The sequence below is a fragment of the Ursus arctos genome, unplaced genomic scaffold (assembly GCF_023065955.2).
Source record: "Ursus arctos isolate Adak ecotype North America unplaced genomic scaffold, UrsArc2.0 scaffold_7, whole genome shotgun sequence".
Lineage (NCBI taxonomy): Eukaryota > Metazoa > Chordata > Mammalia > Carnivora > Ursidae > Ursus > Ursus arctos.
In genome coordinates, this window is record NW_026623089.1 from 79,511,140 (window position 1) to 79,532,518 (window position 21,379).

The window sequence follows — 21,379 nt, forward strand, 5'->3', positions numbered from 1 at the left end:
AAAGCACGCTGTCATCTCCCGCAACCTCCCATATACACTTCACCCAACTTTCCCCAATGTTAACATTTTACAGAGCCATGGTACTTTTATCAAAACTAAGAAAATAACTCGGGTGCAATTCTATTAACTAAATTAGAGTTTATTCAGATTCCGTCAGTTTTTCCACTAATGTCCTTTTACCGATCCAGGATCCAATCCCCATCCCACAGTACATTTAATCATCATGTCCGCTTCAGTCTGTGGGAGATTTTTCGTCTTTCCTTGTCTTTCATGACTTTCACATGGTTGAAGAATAGTGGGCAGGTATTGTGAAGAATGACCCTGAATTTACGTTTGTCTAATGTTTTCTCCTTGTTGGACTGAGGTATAAATTTTTAGGAAGAATACCTTTGGGAGGATGTGCCCTACCGATATATCAGGTGACATGATATCAACATGATTTGTCATACTAACCTTTAGTACTTGGTTAAGTGGTATCTGACAGGTTTCTCCACTATATAGTTAGGATTTTTCCATTTCCAGTCAACACTTGAGTGGGTTGTTAAGTCCAGTGCACACTCAGGGACAGGAAATTAGCTCCATTTCAAATTTGTGGTCATATTTTAAAACCACCACGTATATTAGTAAATTTGAAGAGAGGCCCTCTGACGCTACCCAAATGTACTGTTTCTATTTAGAGTTTTGGCCACTCATTTTAGCTTTCATTTCTGGATCTTGCCTGCAACCACTTTTACTGTGGTGTTCTAAGTGGTGATTTTTCTATTCTATTTCTTCTGTATTTATTGGGATTCTTCTGTAAAGGAAAGATTTTCATTTTCCCCATTTATTTATTCCATCATTTACTTATGTCAGTACGGGCTCATGGATAATCTATTTTCTTCTCCACCGTTGTTACTCAATCCCACATTTCTCACCCAACACTTTGATCTATTTTATGTTTTACAATTTTACCCTTTTCAGAATGTCAACCAAATTATATAATATGTATCTCCTGAATTTGGCTTTTTTCACGTCACAAAACTCGTTTAAGATTCATTTGTGTTATTGCTCCTTTTCTCAGATCAGCGCCTCTCCCCACTCTTTTCATTTCATCCCATGCTATTATGTTATTATATTGCTTAAATTGTTCCAGTTTGGGCACTGGGAGCTATCACAGGTTAGCTTTTGGGTCCTTTTTTTTTTTTTTTTTTAAGATTTTATTTATTTATTTGACAGAGATAGAGACAGCCAGCGAGAGAGGGAACACAAGCAGGGGGAGTGGGAGAGGAAGAAGCAGGCTCATAGTGGAGGAGCCTCATGTGGGGCTCGATCCCATAACGCCAGGATCATGCCCTGAGCCGAAGGCAGACGCTTAACGACTGCGCCACCCAAGCACCGCAGCTTTTGGGTACTTTTAACAAATCTTTGTCATTGTTTCTAAAGCACTTCCTTATTTTTCTGATTTTTTTTTTGTATTTTCTGTGCCCCCGCCCCAGAATCAGGCATTTTTCCAAGGAGCTCGTTCCTTTTATTGGAGAAATCAAGATCTGAACTCTAGGTGTGCTGATTGGTACTGGGTGAAACTGTTTCTAGACCCTGTCTGTGAACACATCTAAGAAATAAATGTATGTGTACCAATCCAGGCTCGTCATCTGCCTCACAGTATCCATATTTCTATATCTGTATGATATAGTCTCTATGACATGACTACATATATGAAAATTAATGAGCTAGCACTGATACTTTTTAGTCTAACCCAGGGTTCATTTTAGCCTTCCTACTCACCCCTTGCTTATTTTTAACTTCATAGGCAGACACTACATTATCTACAATATATGTATTCTTTTTGCCCTTGTGTATGTGTAAAGTAGTTTCAGAATTGCTAACCCCTGTGAGAATTTACCAACTAGAGTGAGTTCTTTCTGTTTTCAGCCTTCACGTCTCCAGTCAAAATGTTGTTTTTACAGAATTATTTAGGTCATCTCCTTTTCCCCCATTTTCTAACTTCAGATTCCGTGATACCTATATTTGTAAAAAAAAAAAAAATCACTTGTCACGGTCTGCATTACATCTGTACCCGTTTGATTTTTTTTTCTTTATTTGAATAGTTACGTTCTCTCTTGGTGGTGTACAGCTCTGAGTCTCGATGAATGCATCATCATGGTACCATGTGCAACAATCCTATTACCATAAAAATTTCCCTTGGGTGACCAGTTCTTACTCAACCCCTGCTTTCTCCCCTAGCCCCTGACATCCACTGATTTGTTCTCTGTCCTATGATTTAGCCTTTTTGAGAATGTCAAAATAGATTGAATGATATAAAATACAGTTTTGAGGTTTGGCTTCTTTCACTTAAGCAAAAGTCACTTAAGATTTTTTCATATGGTAGTGTGAGGCATTAATTCATTCCTTTTTTTTATTACTGAATAGTATTCCATTTATAGATGTTTCACAGTTTATTCACCTATTGAAGGATATCTGAGCTTTTAGCTGTTTCGGTGATTATGAATAGATACTATAAACATTTGTGTTGAGGCTTTTGTGTTGACTTAGTTTTCCGTTCACTTGGGTAAATACACAGGAATAAGATCACTAGATTGTATGGTAAGTACATGTTTAAATTTATAAGAAATTGTAAAACTGTTTTCCAAAATGTTCGTATTATTTTGCATTCCCATCAGCAATGAATAAGAGGTGGTTTTTTTTTAAGATTTTATTTATTTGAGAGAGAGAGAGAGCACATGTGAGCACGAGTTGGGGGGAGGAAGAGGGTGAAGTAGAAGGAGAGGGAGAAGCGGACACCCCGCTGACCAGGGAGCCTGACTCGAGGCTAGATCCCAGTCCTGGGATCATGACCTGAGCCAAAGGCAGACGCTTAACCAACTGAGCCATGCAGGTGCTCCAATGAATAAGAGTTCTTGTTTCTCAAAATCCACAGTGGTAATTTGTATTTTTAGTGTTTGTCTGTTTGTTTTTCTATTCTAATAGGGTTGGAAAGGCCTTATGGCAGTTTAAATTTGCATTTCCTTATAAACAAATGTTGTACATGTTTTTCACATGCTTACGTGCTAGCCGTGAATCTTCTTTAGTAACATGTCACATCTTTTGTCTTTTTTAAAGTTGGATTGTTTATTTTATTTGTGTTTTTAAGAACTCTTTATATATTCTGATACAAATGCTTTGTCAGAAATGTGATTGGCACATTTTTTTTTTTTTTTACCAGTGCGTGGCTTGTCTTTTCAGTTTAACAGTATCTTACACAGAGCAAGAGATTTCAGTTTTCGTTAAAGTGCAGTTTATCAGTTTTTCCTTTTATGGACTGTGATTTTGGTGTAAAACTTAAAAATACTCTTTGCCTAAGCCAAGATCACAGAAATTTTCTCCCATCTGTTCATTGTGAAGTTTTAGAATTTTAAGTTTACCGAAGTCTAAAATCCACTCTGAGTTAATTTTTGCAGGAGGTGTGAAGTATAGGTTGGTGTTCTTTTTGTTTGTTTTCATTTTTTTGCATTTGAATGTTTAACTGATCCAGCACCATTTGTTGAAAAGACTATCCTTTCTCCCTGACTTGGCGTTGTACCTGTGTCAACAACCATATTTGTGTGGCTGTATTTTTGTTCCTGTATTCTGTTCCACTGATCTCTGTGTCCATCTTTTCACCAATACCACACTGTCTTTAATATTACTGGTTTAGAGTAAGTTCTGAAGGGAAGGATTAACACATAATATTGGTGTTAGAAGCCAGGAACATCATTTATTTGGATCTTCCTTAATTTCTTTCATCTGTGCTTATAGATTTCGGCATATAGATCCTATACATGTTTGTTAAGTTTACGTAAGTATTCTGGTTTTGGGCACTTTTAATATATATGTATATATATATATATATATATATATATATATATATATTTAACAATATATTATGTGATATTTTAAATATTTACATTTCATTATTTCTTACAATATACTTTAATATACAATAATTGGATTGCTCTTTTTTTATTGTGTTTTAGGAACACTTCGAATGATTTAGATGCACATTTTTTTTTTTGGCAAATTCTTTATCAGATATGTGTTTAGCAAATATTTTCTCCTAATCTGTTGTCTTTTCATTTGCTTAGCACTGTCTTGCACACAGTAGATGTTTTTGATGTTAATAAAGTCCAACTTGCCCATTTTTTTTGTTTCATGGATGATACTTTCGTGTTGTATATAAAAATATATCACCAAAATCTCTTAGATTTTCACCTGTTTTCTTCTAGAAGTTTATGAGGTCTATGGTCCACTTTGAGTTAATTTGTGTGAAAAGTGTAAGTTTTATGTCTAGATTCATTTCTTTTGTATATGTTTGTCCTATTGTTCCAGCATTATTTGTTGAAAAACTATCTTTTCTCCATTAAATTGACTTTGCTCTTTTGTCAAAAATCAGTTGACTGCATTTGTGTTGTTTTCTATTCTGTTCTATTGATCTCTGTCTTTATATGCCAATACGTACTGTCAAAAATGAATTGGCCATGGATGTATGTGGTCATTTCTAGACCTTCCATTCTATTCATTATTCTATATGTCTATTCTTAAAGCAGCACCACAGTTTTTTTTCTTTTCTGTAGCTGTGTAGTAGGTTTAGAAATCATGAGGTGTGACTTATTCAACTTTGTTCATTTTCAGCATTGCTTTGGCTATTTGAGATGCTTCATATTTCCTTATGAATTTGAGGATTGGTTTTTTTCATTTCTGCAAAATGGCTGTTGGAATTTTGATGGGTAGTGCATTGAATCTATAGATTGCTTTGAGTAATATTTCCATCTTAACATTATGTCTTCCATAGCATGAACATGGAATGTCTTTCCATTTATTTCAGTCTACTTCAATTCTTTCCGTAATGTTTTACAGATTTCAGTGTACAATTTCTTTATTTCCTTCTTAAGATTATTCCTAGGTATTCTTTTGTATGCTTTTGGAAATGGAATTTCCTAATTTCCTTTTCAGATTATTTATTGCTGCAGCATAGAAACACAAGCAATTTTTCAGTATTGATTTTGTATCTTTAAACAATCTAACTTATATACCAGGGCTAGTAGAGTGTGTGTGTTTGTGTGTGTTTGCTTGCTAGTATTTTGTTGAGGATTTTTATAACTATACTGATAATTTTCATCTGTAGTTTTCCTTTGTGATGTCTTTGTTGTTTTGTTTTGAATACGGAGAATGCTTGCATCATAGAATAAGTGTTCTCCATAGTCTTATGGGAGAGTTGAGAAAGGATTGATGTTAATTATTCTTTTAAATATTTGGTTGAATTCTCTAGTAAAGCCATCTGATCCTAAGCTCTTCTTTGTTGAGGGGTTTTTCATTTCTGATTCAATCTCTATTTGTTATGGATCTGTTGAGCTTTTCTATTTCTTCTTGAGTTTTGGTAATTTATGTGTTTCTTGGTAAGAACATTGTTTTATATTTATCATTGGTGCATTTATCTTTTACCTTACATGAGAAACAGAAGAGTTACTAAAAAAAATACAGTGATACTGGTTTTTTATATTTACCTACATAGTTATCTTTATTAGTATTATTTCTTAATATGGTTTCAAGTTACTATCGAATGCCTAGTGCTCTTCCTTTTCATGCTAAAGGACGCCTTTTAGAATTTTTTAGAGGTCAAGTGCACACTGACTTAGCTTGACTAAATTTTGGTCAGGCTTTGCTTCCTTTCACAAGCTCCTGAATTTTGTTTTGTTCCCAGGTCTGAGCAAGCGCCCTGAACAGCTCATCCCAAGGTTGCTGACCACAGTGGGAACATTTCACGTCAGACTACCTCCCCCACTCACTTGCCCAGTTTCTTCTCAAAAGTTCCTGCTGACCCATATTAGTCCACCCTCTGAAAGTCTTTTTCTAAAGTGTATTTACTTATTTAAGTAATCTCTACACCAAACATGGGGCTCGAACTCACAACCCTGAGATCAAGAGTCACACACACCCCCAACTGAGCCAGCCAGGCGACCCAAAGAAGCCTTTTTGTATTTGATTTTGAGATGCTTTCAGATCCTGAAGTCAGAGCATTGTTCCTATTGCAACAATCTTTTTGAAATGTTTCTCCTTACCGAAGTCTGGATTTATTTTTATATTTGAAGGTCCCAGTTGCTTACCTTCTTCACTGCTGAAATGCTATTATTTTATCCATTGTTTATTTTGAACCTGTATTACTATTTTATTGCTAGCATTTCCTAGTATCTAATTCGTTTAGCTTTCTAGTATTTAGGGTACCCTTTCTACTTCTATTCATAACGCACATTGATTTACATTTTTGCCTCCTGTGGTCGCTTGGCGTTCAAAAGGCACACTGGTTGTGAAACGATTTCTTTGAGGTACTGAAAAAATTCAGAGCTGCATACAGAAGCGACAACCCCATGCCAGAATCTCTGAATTGCTAAAGAAACAACGTTTCTGAAATTCTCCCAAGTCCTGGGCGAGCAGGCTTATGGGAACTGAAGTCCGGAAGTTTGTGAACCCGCCGGACGTGGTCATGGGAGCCGGTCTTCTGCGGCTCCTTCTGCGCATGTGCAGTACCTCGCAGGCTCCTCTAGATGTTCCGGCGTGCTGTGGGAGACGGTCCGGAACCTCCAGGGTTCTGGAGGGCTACATGCTGCTCTGGGAACTGGTGCGGCCCGAGTGGGAAGGTGGGCGAGGCCAGAGGGTTGAGGAGATCCAAGAGGGTCCCTGCGTGGCTCCAGGAAGCGGGTGGGGGCGACGGTGCCCGGCAGTAGGGAAGAGGCCCGCGGACCCCGGCGGGACCCTCGGCTGTTCTATCCGAGAGACTGGGTACGAAGAGGCGTTGGCCGGGTGGAGGACCACGGGACGGGAGAGTCTCTATTAGAGGGAGGTAGGGAGGCGGGGACTGGGTACCCCGGGGAGGATGCAGACTCCCGTGGATGCCCGGGCGTGGTTTGTGCGGCTGCGGGAGGAGAGCGCGTTGCGCATGCGCGATGGCTGCACTCGGTCGTGGAAGGTCCGGAGTTCAGCGGGTGCTTTGATTCGTGCAGGGCTGAACAGGATATTAAAAAAGTGCCATCTGGGAAGGATAACCTAGGTGAGATTTTATGTCTGTAAAACTGAAGATAGTAATAACACCTGCCTCGTGGGGTTGTTCAGAGGATTAAATACTGTAGCTCAGTGCCTAGCAGTAAATATTAGCCTGCTGTTGTTAATAGGCTTTTTCTTATCACTCGATACTTTATGTTTACAGTCTCTCACTTAGGGCGGTATAGCTCTCCCTGCTGTAAGAAATTAGAAAACTGAGACGGAGAAGAACGTTATATACCCTGTGGGCACAACATTTGCAGATAAAGTAGAAGAAAATCTTATTTTTTTAAATGTTATTTTTTTAAAGATTTTATTTATTTATTTGAGAGAGGGAAAGAGAATGAGCGGGGCGGGGAGAGGGAGAGGGAGAAGCAGGCTCCCCGCTGAGCAGGGAGCCCAATGAGGGGCTCAACTGAGCAGGGCTTGATCCCAGGACCTTGAGATCATGACCTGAGCCGAAGGCAGCTGTTTAACCGACTGAGCCAGCCAGGCGCCCCACTAGAAGACAATTTTAGTTATTTCTCCAAATGTCATGATCTTTGCAGCTTACTGTCTTGGTTATAAAAGCCAGCATTGCATCCTACACAGCACTTAGCAGAAATAATCTTTGAAGAAATGATTTGAACGATGAATCTTACATGTAGTAGTTCTGTTTCGGGGATTTCTAGATGTCTTCAGAGCCTTTGATAGAGACAGCATAGTCTCTCTCAACTGAGTTAGTTTTGTAACAGTTCTCAGCAGCTTTGATTTGAGTTTATTGAAGAAATAACAAATACATTTGAACTATGAGCCTGGGTGACAGTTGCAGTTAAAATGAATTTACCCCTCAGGCGCATTTCTCTAATACTTTAGAACAGAGCACCTCTTGTAAAGTAAGAAGGAGGAATCTCTAAGTGCATAATGTTTGGTGGAGAGAACCATCCCACTGTTTGAGATTTTGTTGTTGTTTTAAAGTAGGTTCAGTGTGGGACTTGAGCTCATGACCTGAGCTGAGCTGAGTCAGTCGCTTAACTGACCGAACCCCCCGGCACCTCTTGAATGAGTTTTGAGCACAGTCAGTGTAGTTCCCAGAGAGGAGCAGATCCTAGGTTTTCACAGCCTGTTCAGAATGAGTGAGATTTGAGAATGTTACCACATTCAGAAGCTTTCTCAGGCTGCCTGATGGAGGGAAGCCTGGACCAGGGCAGCTGGGCTAAAAGGAGTGAAGGACCATCAGGTGACACAGGAACTAGAACTTCACTGGAGGCGTTCCAGGGATATGTGGGAAAGGGCCTTAAAACTAGATGTGAGTCAATTTTGTCTCACCAATCCCAGTTCAACCCCCACTCCATTTTTCTTTCACTCCTCCCAGATTCTGAGCTATTCTCACACAATGAATCTGGCATTTAAAGATGTGCTGATGAGTTCTCTATAGGACAGCAGTACAGGAAGAGTTTGTTTTTCTTCTTGCAAGTTGAGGAGAAATTGGTGCTGAGAGTCTAAGTGAGTTTTCCTGGGTTTGTGTTGGGCCAGAGCCCAGAGGAGATGTTGAGTTCCCCCACCCCAGTCGGTGCTGCCCACATCATCACTGGTAAAACACATTCCTTGAAACACAGCCATTTGAGAAATTGCACGTGCTTTAGAAAAACAATTAAAAAGTACCTTTACCTGAAAGTGCTTCCATCCTTTTTTCCATAGCTTTGGTTGTGTTCTCTAACTTGAGGAGTAGGCAAGGAAATATACATGTAACAACTTTTGTTGTACGACCTTTGCTGAAGGTCTAGTGTTCCTTCATTTAGTGTATTGTAATTGGCTTATTAACCAATTTTCTCATTTTTAAAATGTCTTTGAAACAGAACAAAGGGGTACAGACACAGTTTAAAAATGTCCTAGATAACAGTTCCATTCACCCAGTGAAAAATTGCACACCCAAGGTCTGCATGGCCAAATCACAGTTGCACACAGATGTGTGGGTGCTTTATCGTATGTCCTTTCCGGCCCCTTCTGCAAGGTGAAAAGGATATTCTCCCACAGAGAGGCATTTCACCGTGGTGATGTTTGCAGCTTTTTAAGAAGGCAAGTCCAGGAACTGCAAGGCAGTCTGTACCTCTAATGACTTCATTCCTCTTTTTCTATCCCAGCTCTGCCTTCAGAGATTTCTACATTTTTCCAAGAGAGACCAGCAAAATATGAAGAAGTCCTATGTGAGTTGGTGTTGAGGTCATTTTCTGCTTTGTTTTATAATGGATCTTAGTAGGCTAATGACTCCTATATTTAAAATGGAAAAGTAGAAATAGATAAAATGAACCTAAGGGAAACAGCATGACACAGTGGTTCTCAGACTTTGGTGTGCATCATATTGAAACTGGGAAGTTTGTTTAACCATAAACTAGGGCCTGAGACTTTTCGTTTTGAGCAAGGTTGCAGGTGATGTTGAGGTCTGTAGACGAGAAGCATTGGATTAGCAGATCAATAGGGCAACGTTGGCAAGGGATACACACACACACACACACACACACACACACACACACAGATCATAGGAAGTTAGATGGTTATCAAACTTAACTTGCAGATATTTCTTTTTTTTTTTTTTAAAGATTTTATTTATTTATTCGACAGAGATAGAGACAGCCAGCAAGAGAGGGAACACAAGCAGGGGGAGTGGGAGAGGAAGAAGCAGGCTCATAGCAGAGGAGCCTGATGTGGGGCTTGATCCCATAACGCCGGGATCACGCCCTGAGCCGAAGGCAGACGCTTAACCGCTGTGCCACCCAGGCGCCCCAACTTGCAGATATTTCTGACCTTTTAGCCATGACTTGCCCACCACCCCCCCATCCCCCAAAATAAAACACACATATAGAGCATCCAGATTCCTTTTGGACTTAAAGACTTTGGCATTGAAAGCTGAATAAAAAACCTTCGTGTCTGTTTATATAAATGATGAACAACCTCTGGTGGCAAACCATGAACTAAATGCCTGTAATTATGCTTCAGTGGAAGCAAAAGACAGAGTACCAAGCAGAACCCAGTTAATGATGTTTTTTAGGAGAATGTGTTACTGGAGCCCATGTAGACAGCTTTCCCATGGTCTTGGTTTGTTTTGTTTTCCTTTGATAAAACCTAGAACTTCTATAGAATAAAATGACTGCATGTCCTTAAAATAACTCCAAAATTCACAGACCCTGGCAACTACTAATCTACTTTCTGTCAGTGTGGACTTGCCTCTTCTGGATCTTTTCTATGAATATAATCGTGCATATATGTATTTTTGTGTGTCTTCCTTCACTTAGTATAATGTTTTTATTTTTTTATTTTTTTTTTTTTAAGATTTTATTTATTTATTCGACAGAGATAGAGACAGCCAGCGAGAGAGGGAACACAAGCAGGGGGAGTGGGAGAGGAAGAAGCAGGCTCATAGCGGAGAAGCCTGATGTGGGGCTCGATCCTGTAACGCCAGGATCACACCCTGAGCCGAAGGCAGACGCTTAACCGCTGTGCCACCCAGGCGCCCCAGTATAATGTTTTTAAAGTTCGTCTGTATTGGAGCATGTTACAGACTTTGTTCTTTTTCTTTTCCGGCTTTATTAAGGTGTATTTGACAAAACTGAGCTATGTAGTGAACATCGTGATGACTTTGAGATTTGTATACATTGTGAGAGGATTCCTCCTGTCTAATCTAACACATCCATCACCTCACATATTTCTTTGTTGTTTGTTGTTATTTTTTGGTGAGAACATTTAAGTTCTGCTCTCAGCAAATTTTAATTGTATCACACAGTGATATCAACTGTAGTCACCATGTTATACATTAGATCCTCAGACCTTCATTTTGTAGCTGAATGTCTGTACCTTTTTACCAAGACTTCATTCCTTTTTATTGCTGAAGTATATTCCACTGTATAAAAAGACCACATTCTGTTTATCCACTTATTAGTTAATGAACATTTGGCTTGTTGCTGCCTTACCACTATTCTGAATAGTGCTGCTCTGGACATTCATGTGCAAATTTTGCTTGAATACATGTCTTTGGTTCTTCTGTGTATTTACTGAGAAGTGAAAATGCTGGGTCATACACTAGTTGTAGTTTTAACTTACTGAGGAATGGCCAAACTGTTTTTCGCAATGCCTGCACAATTTTATATTTCCACCAACAGTGTATGAGAGTTTGCTTCTCATTGTTGACAATGCTTGTCTTTTTATGACAGCCATCCTAGTGGGCCTGAAGTAGTATCTCACTGTGGTTTTGATTTGCTTTTCCCTAATGACTAATGAGTACCTCTTCATGTGCTTGTTGGATATTTGTATATCTGCTTTGCAGACATGCCCATTCAAATCCTTGGCCTATTTTTAAATTGGATTTCTTGTAAAAGTATTTTGGATACTAGACTTTTATCAGACATATGATTTCCAAATATTTGTTCCCATTCTGTGAGTTGTGTCTTTTCATTTTCTTGAAAGTATATCCTTTGATTCATAAAAGGTTTTAATTTGGTAAAGTCTGGTTTATCTCCTTTCCCTTGTTGCATTTGCCTTTGATGTCGTATCTGAGAATCCACTGTCAATTTAAGATCATGAAGATTCATACCTGTTTTCTTCTAAGATGTTGTAGTTTCTAGCTCTTACGTTTAGGTCTTTGATCTATTTTCAGTTAATTTGTATATATGATATGAGGAAGGGGTCCATTTTTATTCATTTGCATGTGGATATCTAGTTCTAGTACCATTTGCTGAAGAGACAGTTTTTTTCTCTCATTGAATGATCTTGGCACCCTTGTTGAGGATCAGTTGACTATAGATGTATGGGTTTATTTCTGGACTCTCAATTCTGTTCATTTGCTCTATATGTATATTATCATGCCAGTTCCATCCTGTTTCGATACTTTACCTTTGTAGCGAGTTTGAAGTCGACATGTGAGTTCTCCAATTTGTTCTCCTGAACAAATTCTTGACAAATTTGTCAAGATTGTTTTGGCTATTTTTTTTTTAAAGATTTATTCATTTGCTTTAGAGAGAGAGTGCACACAAGTGGGAGGGACAGGTACAGGGAGAGAGAATCTCAAGCAGACTCCATGCTGAGCACAGAGCCTGACGTGGGGCTTGATCTCATGACCCCAAAATCATGACCTGAGCTGAAATCATGACCTGAGCCAAAATCAAGAGCCAGACACTTAACTGACCAAGGCACCAAGGCACCCCGTGTTTAAAATTTAATGTTGCATTTAGGATTTATGCAAATTGGTTAATATTTGATTCCTTTTAATATTGTTATGATAGCATACATTTTAGTTGTCCATTTCTTCTTATGTCATTTTGCTTAACATTATTATGTATAATTCTTCAGTGACCGTTTTATATTTTCTCTGCCTATATAAGAGCAAGCATTTCAAGCATTCCGTAGTGTACACACAATTAATATTGTTGGGTCCTAAAGACTAAGGACTTCCAATGTCACTTGGTACTGCCAAGTTGGTCTGAGTGACCATACAACTCACACCAGCTGTTGCATGATAGAACAGCTTTCTTTGCCTCCTTGTTGACAGTTGATACTGTTATTTCAAAATTATGGCCAGTCTCATGGACGATGAAAACCTCATTGTTCTGATTTGTATTTCTCTGATTATGGATAAGATTGGGCCTTTTGTTGATTTATATATTTTGTATATTTTTACATATTTTTCTGTAAATTTTGTTGTGTATTTCTTACTAATTTATAAATATCCTTTATGAGTTTTGTATAGTAGTCTTTGTTTTATTCATCAGTAAATATGTTCTCCAGGGTTTGTCTTCTCTTTCCACTTATATATATCATTGGTCATAGCAAAGTTTTACATTTTGATGTAGTCAGATTTGTGAATCTGTTTTTCATGGTTTTTGTTTTTATTCAGGCTTTTTCTTTTTGTTTTGTTTTTTCATCGTTGTGTTGTTTTTTGCAGTTCTTTTATCCTTCGGGTTATTCCCATTGTGATACATAGTCACATTCCTGTGTCTTGAATTTAGCAGATATTTCCTCTCTGAGGTGTACCATCAAATTCAGACGCAATTTGATTCATTTGTTTCATGTGCTCCTTGTTTTTAGGGTTTTGTTTTAATTTTGATAATTATTTTCATATAAATATAAAAAATATTTTTATATTTTTCTGAAGGTGGACTATGAATATAAAGCAAAGCATATTTAGAGATCAGTCTGGCCTCTGTCTCTGCCCCCTCTATCCTATTCCTTCCCTTACCCAGTGTGGGTGGCCATTTTTTTTAAGTATTTATTTTTTTATATTTTTTAAAGATTGTATTTATTTGACAGAGAAAGACACAGCCAGCGAGAGAGGGAACACAAGCAGGGGGCGTGGGAGAGGAAGAAGCAGGCTCCCAGCAGAGCAGGGAGCCGGATGTGGGGCTCGATCCCAGGATCCTGGTCTCATGCCCTGGGCCGAAGGCAGACGCTTAACGACTGAGCCACCCAGGCGCCCCTAAGTTTTTATTTTAATTCCAATTAATTATCATACAATTTTATATTTAAGATGTGCAGTATAGTGATTCTCATTTTATTATTTTTAATATAAGCAGGCCCATACATAGATCTTTGTGTGTCCCACATTTTACTTGATTTTCTCACTTAAACTTTGTTTTGTCACTTAATAATATATTATGGAGTTCACTCTGTAGCCCTACATTAGAGATATTCCTCAGTTCTTTTTCCAGTTCCTATCACTCCATGGTGTGAGTATACCATAACACATTCAGCCAGTTCCTTGCTAATCAATATTTGGGTTGTTTTTAGTCTTTTGTAAATATAAATAGTGATATAGCCTTGTCCCTACACCTCCTCTTTCTTTGGCCTCTTTCTTGTGGTTGGTTCCCAGAAGTGGGAACAGACTCCCCGCTGAGCGGAGAGCCCAATGTGGGGCTCGATCCCAGGACTCTGAGATCATGACCCAAGACAAAGGCAGATGCCCAGCCAACTGAGCCACCCAGGAGCTCCAGTTTTGTTCATTTTCTTATTACAACTTCATGCCTAAGTATTTTTACTTCAACTTTTACATTTTACAAAGTTAAAAAGTACAAGCATTTTCCCCACATATTTTCTTTATCTGTGATATACCCCTGTTTGTACCTAAAGTGTCCTTTAAAAAGGACACTTTGTTGGTTTTAGCATCCAATCAAAGATCGTGCCCTTGTATTTTTTCATATTATGGACTTTTTTTTTTTTAAGCCCTGGACACATGTCTTGTTGAGTAGTTGTTCTTGAACTTAACTACGCTTTAGAATCATCTGGAACTCTTTGAATATTCCTGTACTGAGACTACACTCCATACCAGTTAAGTCAGAGACTCTGGGGGTGACACCTGGCAGTGTGCAGCCGTGTTGAGAAGCATGACTGTAGAATGCCCCCATGTCTGTGTTGAGTGATCTGTTTTTCCTCATGTTTAGATTCAGAATATCTATTTTTATTAGGCTCATTTATTGTGTACTGCTTGAATGGTCTGACTGTACCATTATTGATAATACCACCAAATATCTCCACTTGAGAAGTAGACTTTCTTTTCTCCTTTTGTAAACTAATAATCTGTTGGGTGAAACTTGGAGACTGTGTGAACATTTTCATTCCCAATGACCTTTCATCCAGTGGTTGACTGTTTAAGTTGAGCACCTTTTACTGTGTTTATTGGCCATAGATCTTTTCTCTTGTGAAGTCATTGTTAGGTCCTTTTTCCACTTTTCCATTAGATTGTGGTGTTCATGTTGATTTTAGAAGTTTTTTTCTATGTTCTGGATATAATCCCTTTATCATTTCAATATGTTGCCAACTTTTTCTGCTTTCTGATTTGCTTTTTTTAAACTAATGGTTTCCTTTTGATTAATTGAAGTTCTTAATTTTAATGTCATCCAGTTTATTTCAGTCTTTTCCTTTATGATTAGTGCTTTTGGTGTCTTGCTTAAAATTTTCTTCACAGATTGTAAAGACAGTTTTTTATGTTATCTTCTGGAAGTTTTACTGATCACATTTTAACCTATAATCCATCTAGAATTGATTTTCACATATTACGTGAGTTTGAAATCAAATTTGTTTTTTTCGTGTCCTTTTCTCACTGCACTACTGTAAACACTTTTTTTATAAACCAGGCGTCCATGTTTGTGGGTCAGTTTCTAGACTATAAATTTAGTTCCATTGATCTTTCAGTTTATTCTTTTACTGATAGCACACTCTTAAATTACTCTAACTTCAGAATAAATCTATATCCACTAGTACATCAGTTTTCTACTTCATAATAAGTTACCTCAGATTTTACAGGTAAGAACAACACACATTTATTATCTCACAGTTTTTGTGGATCAGGTGTCTAGAAATAGGTTAACTAGGTTCTCTTAGGCATAACGCTGCAGTCAGGGTGTCGTCTGGGACTCCTTATCTGAGGTTTGGTTGGGTTCCCTTCTGTACATATGTGGCAGAATTTATTTCTGCACAGCTGTAGAACTCACGGTAGCTTGCTGCTTCTTTGAGGTCAATAGAAGAGTGTCTCTGATATTTTTATCTTCTTTGAAAGACTCACATGATTAGGTCAGGCCCACCCACGTCAATCTCCCTTATAGACCAAAATCAACTGATTAAGGGATCTTAATTATACTTGCAAAATCTGTTTTGCCATAGAATGTAACATAATCACAGGGACATAAGTGTCTTCCACTTACGAGGAGTTTATATTAGGGTGTTGGATCCACTGGAGGTCATCTTTTAGATTCTTTATACCACAATTAGTAGGAAGTTATCCATTTTGTTCTCCAAGATGGGTTTCATTATTCTTGACCATCTGAGTTTCTATCTAATTTTGAGAATCAACTTACCAGTTTCCACAAAAATATCTGCTAAGATTTTAATTCTGATTGTCTTGAATTCATAGGCCAATTTGTGGAGAAATTAGATTTTTTATAATACTGAATTGTCCAAACCATGAATGTATTGTATTCCTTCATTTATTTAGGTATTCTTTGTTTTTTCACAATAATACTTTATACATTTCTGGATAATAGTTTATTCTTTTTCCTATTACCCAGTTTTTAGTTTGTGGCATGAGTATTGATTAGCTGTTTGTTTTGATAACCTGGGAATGACATGTCTCTGTTTCTGCTTGCAATATTTTCCACAGTGGTCATCTCTTAGTGGGTGGCGTATAACCTAGGAACTGTACAAGACAGTCTGTTCAGTTATGGGAAGAAAATATTGGGGGGTCTCCCTGGGTTTATTTTAATCCATAAAAAGAAGAATGAAGAAATCTAATACACAGTAAAATGAATATAGATAGTAATATTGTACTACAGTTATGTAATGTGATAAATATAGCTACATTGGCAATCATTATAATATGTAAGCGTATCAGAGTTACACAATGTTACATGCCAAATTTATTCAGTTGAAAAAAATTAAAGTGACTTAGAAAAAATAATAATAAAGCAATGTATTGATTGGCATTCCAAAGTTACTATTTATATAAAAAGGTTTCCTAGATGGAAGAGTAACCAAAAGTTTTGGACACCCCTGTCCTACAGGAGTTATGTCCAGAGTTACTCAGTAACATATTCCCCAAAGACTACTCTAGCTCATTATGTGAACATAGGCCAACAGTACTTTCCTCTGTGTCACTTACTCCTTTAACTACGTTTTAGATATGTACATGGTTATGCCATTGCCCCAGGCTCATGAATGATACCCTATTACCAGTGAAACCCACCCTAATAGCAGGAAGAGAACTTTTCTTCCCTCTGTAACCTCCCTCTACTTTGCACATCTTTTTACCGTAGTAGCACGGTGTGCTGTGTGGTAGTTGGATGCTTAATGTTTGTGTCTGTTTGTCAGATTACATGCTCCTTGAGAACAGTGATACAGTTGTATTGGTTTTCACATTCGCAAAGAGTTCCTTATGGCATTTAGGCACATAACAGGACACCAGTAACTTACCACAGTGGTGAGGAATATCCATCATGCTTTCTCCTTCTCCAACCAAGTAAAAAAAGGAGACGTGTCAGAACACATTTTCTAATTGTGAATAGTGAATTCCATAACAATTTTCTGACGGCTTTTCCATGCCTTCCAATTGTGATTACTTACATTTGAACACAAATGTGCTGTTTCAGGGATCCTTGTCATTTGAGGATGTGACTGTGGGCTTCACCCAGGAGGAGTGGCAGCACCTGGACCCTGCGCAGAGGTCCCTGTACAGGGATGTGATGCTGGAGAACTATAGCCACCTTGTCTCACTGGGTAGGGATTGTTTTCCTTGTAGACTGCTAGTATGCACTTCTTTTCTTGGTTTGACACCTGTAGATGCTTTGAGTTTAATGATATTTAGGCTTGAGATTCAAGTATTAAGCAGGATTGTTGAAACACCATAAAGAATGTTTTCTTCTTCAATGAAACATTGTAATTGGCCCTGGAAGCTTCATTTTCTGTCTTTTTCAAGGGCCCTGAAGCCCGAGAGCGTAGCCTAATTCCCATGTCATTTCCCAATTACAGGGTGTTGCATCCCTAAACCAGAAGTAATCTTGAAGTTGGAACAAGGAGAGCAGCCATGGATACTAGAGGAAGAGTCCCCAAGTCAGAGCTACCCAGGTGAGTTAGTATGTATTAAACAGGTGGACACCAGGTGACATGGTATGAATTGTTTTTATTCTCAAGTGTTTGCGTATATGTTCATTTTCACATTTAACAAATACTGAGTACCTGCTGTGCCTCACTCAAGTTTTAGGTGCTGAACACATCAGCAAACTAAATTTGTTCCTGACCTCATGGACCTTACATTTCTGATAGGGAAAGATAAGAAATAAACAACAGTACATACATACACATACTTTATGTATAATATGTCAATAAAATAGCAAGGAAGTTATAGATTGAAAATAATGAAATGTAATACTTGAGAAGAGGAAGTTCAGGAAGGCATTTTGATGATATCACCTTGAATGAAATGAGGGTGAATATCATGGGGAGTCTTGATGGCAGAGGTGACACTAAGTGTGAGTCCACGACGGCAGGAATGTACTTGGTATTTTGGAGGACCCACAAGTATCACTGTGGATTGGGGGAGAGGAGTGAGCAGAGAGTGGTAAGAGCTGGCGTTGTAGAGGTCATGGAGCTCAAATTACGTAGGCCCATCGGGCCGTGGTAAAGACTTTGATTTTATTCTGAGTGAAGTGAGGTACCATTGGTATAATTTTACCTAGTATAAGTGACATATGCTTATTTATCTTTTAAATTTTCTTTCTGGTTGCTGGGCAGAGAAAATACTATAGGGGCAGAGGGATGAAAGTGAGACCATCAGGACAGTTTTTCAATCTATGAAAAGGTGATGATCGCTTACCCTTGGTTGGAAGTGGTGAAGAAGATTAAAAGTGATTGGCTTCTGGATATGTTTTGAAGATGGGACCTCTAAGAGTTGCTTTGAGTTGGTAAGGAATGTGAGAGAAAGCAAGCAGTCAAGAACAACTCCAAGAATTTCATCCAGGGCAGTTGGATGAATGGGTAGCAGGTCCCAAGATGGGGGATACTGGAGAGAAACAGTTTTGGAGGGGTTAGTAGGGGTTTAGATTGCATATACCAAATTTCAGGTGATTGTAAAATATACAGGTTCATATGGGAATAAGCATTTTACTGTATGAGCAGAGGTAGTTTAGGGAGGACCGCAGGTTGGAGATATTTATTTGGAAATTATCAACTTATGGTAGGATTTAAAGTTTTTAAATTTAGCATTTGAAGCTAAGGGATCAGGTAACCACCTGTCCCTAGAGGTAAGAATGAACAGATTTGAGAGGTCTGAACTAACGTTCAGAAGTCATGAAAATGAGAAGCAGCAGTTTGGGGATAAGGGGGAAACAGAGAGCGTGGTGTCCTGTAGCCAAGTTAAGACAGTTTTCAAAGACAAAATGAACTTCTTGAAGAAGGTATATAAAGTCAGCATTTTTTGTCTCTGCCTGCAAATCATCCAGAAGCATTAAGGAAAATGAGCAACACAATTTTCACTATACGACACTAGTGGATATCTGAAATCCCAAATCAGTACCAGTGTAAATGCAGCAAAGTTGATGAAAGGGTCAAGGAGCGTATGTATCAGCAGGTGGGTAGAAAACAAAAGCATTTCTGATGCTCACAGGGACTGGCAGTGCGCTTTTCATGAACGGAGCACATCCTCTGAGGCGGGAAACATAAGACTTACATGAACAACAGTGCCGTACGCGAGATAGCTGAGCTCCCTTGCAGACAGTTTGGTTCTGCAAAGCAGATGTAGTAAAGTGTAGAAGCACAAACCATATTTTTCAGTAGTCCTCTGTTTCTGTGATGATGCAAGAAAGGTGGTACCTTTGGGAAAACAACCTCACAGACACTTAAATGTGGAGAAATAATCTTATATGCCATCTTAGTGGATACTCCTAGGACCCAGAATTTGCAGCAAAAACTTACCTGATGACAGTTGGTCAGAATGTGCAGACCTTTTGCAAAAATGAGGGAAGCAGGGGAGTAAGGCTGGTTAGGAGGAGGGGAAGATTCAAGGGGGTGATTACCTCGGTAACTATAGCTCTGTAATTAGCACATCTGATTGCTCCGACCAGCAGGGTGTTTTCTGAGTGTTGATGTGAACCATTGTGTGCCAGAACAGCTGGTTAGAAAGGGGGAAGGGAAATGAAACTAGCTCTTGTCTTGTTCCTCTCTCTCAGTAGATGAAACTGTTCTGTAGAGAGTTTTAACTACCTTTGTTTTCTGGATTGCGTCAGTTTGTCTGGGCAGATGCTGGGGAAGTCAGAGCCTCCCTGGGCCCAGTTCAGCCTCTTGGGCTTGTGGTTTCTATGAAGTCAGCTCAACACTCCACTTTCTTCAGTTTGGAGCTGCAGCAGTGCCAGCCCCAGGAACCTGACTCCGTGATTACCAGGAGAGCAAGCCATTGCTGAGGCTGCTCTGACAAGGAAGGCACATCTTACATCTTGGTTGATCTATAAACTGAGACCAGTACGTGTGTAAAACACTTGCTCATAATGAATTACCTCACTAGCCTAAGACATGATTCTGTTCCCTCGCCCAAATAAACCTTTTGCTGTTCCTTAAAAAGCTCACATCGTTTGAGCCCAAGCAATAGAAAAGGAACCAGCACAGAATGCGTACAAAACTACTGCAAGAAAGAAGGGTGAAAAAAGATCAGGAAGAAAGCTAGTTGGTGAATGAATTATCATCTGACCAAAGTAGTCATAAAGTAGATAAATTATGTGACCAAGTATTAAATCATGAATTTCCGAAGGGTGAACTAATTGAATTAGTTATCTCTGTGATACAAGAATTTAAGAAAGATATTAATAAGGGAATGGTGGGGTATCAAACTCAGAAAAAAATTACAACAGAAATTAAAATCACAGTAAAGAAAGTAAATTGGAGGAATCCCAAGGAAGATTGGGTACTGTCAAAATTCTGTTGAGAAAGAAATGAGAAATGTAAGCAAGAAGAAAATGAAATAAATTTTGAAGATTACATTAAAAAGAGAGTTCACATTCATACTATACATACAATTCATTCCCCAAAATAGAAAGGAAAGAAATAGAACAAATACTTAAAATATTTTAAGAGCAGTTTTTCTGGGGGAAGAAATGTATAATTGAATCTACATAAAAGAGCCAATCTTCATCAACATTAGGATATATTCTAATAAAGGGACTAGATTTCAAAAACAAATAGTCATTTTGACAACCAGCCAATACAAGAGAAAGTCCAACTAGCCTCAGACTTTTCCTAGTAAAATCTGTAGCTAAGAGCAGAGCAGTTTCTACAAAATCCTCAAGGTGTCACATTGAGAATATTATGCCTGGTTAAGAAGATATTCTTTAACAAATACAGCAAATCTTTTCTGAATAGATGAGAACTCTATGATCTTTGTTCCTAGAAGCCTCTATTAGAGAGTGGATATCAGGTAACGAAGGAATGGCATAAAGAAGCATGGTAAAAAGGCTGGTAGTGGGCCCTGAATTTAACTGAACAACCAATTTTATTTTTTTAAAGATTTGAGAAAGAGAGAGAGTGAGCATGGTGGGGAGAGGGAGAGAGAAACAGGCTCCGCACTGAGCATGGAGCCTGACAAGGGGCTCTGTCTCACAACCCTGCTATCAGGACCAGAGCTGAAACCAAGAGTCAGACAGTCAAGCGACTGCACCACCCTGGTGCCCCCGAAGAAGTAATTTTAAAGCAAATGTGGAAGCTAGATGACAGAAGAGATTGTACCAGTTGCAAATCTGGGCAACACAGAAAGGCTGTGTATCTATGTAGAGAAGAGGAGGCTAAAAATGGAGAGGGAAGAAGGTGTACAGATACAGTGGATTCTGTT

The 21,379-nt window shown here is 38.5% G+C and overlaps 1 protein-coding gene across 11 annotated transcripts in view; it reads left to right on the plus strand.

The window, feature by feature from the left end:
- The window catches only part of LOC113258951 (zinc finger protein 33B-like), a 32,482-nt gene that overhangs the window by 884 nt on the left and 10,219 nt on the right, over positions 1-21,379 (plus strand). For 2 of the 11 annotated variants that reach the window (XM_044385991.3, XM_057308531.1), the window contains exons 2-3: positions 17,157-17,283; positions 17,536-17,631. In XM_044385991.3, coding sequence (XP_044241926.1) covers positions 17,250-17,283; positions 17,536-17,631 — 130 coding nt within the window. In that variant the 5' untranslated portion in view covers positions 17,157-17,249. The other 9 variants (XM_026504049.4, XM_026504053.4, XM_057308530.1 and 6 more) reach the window with 9 other exon arrangements.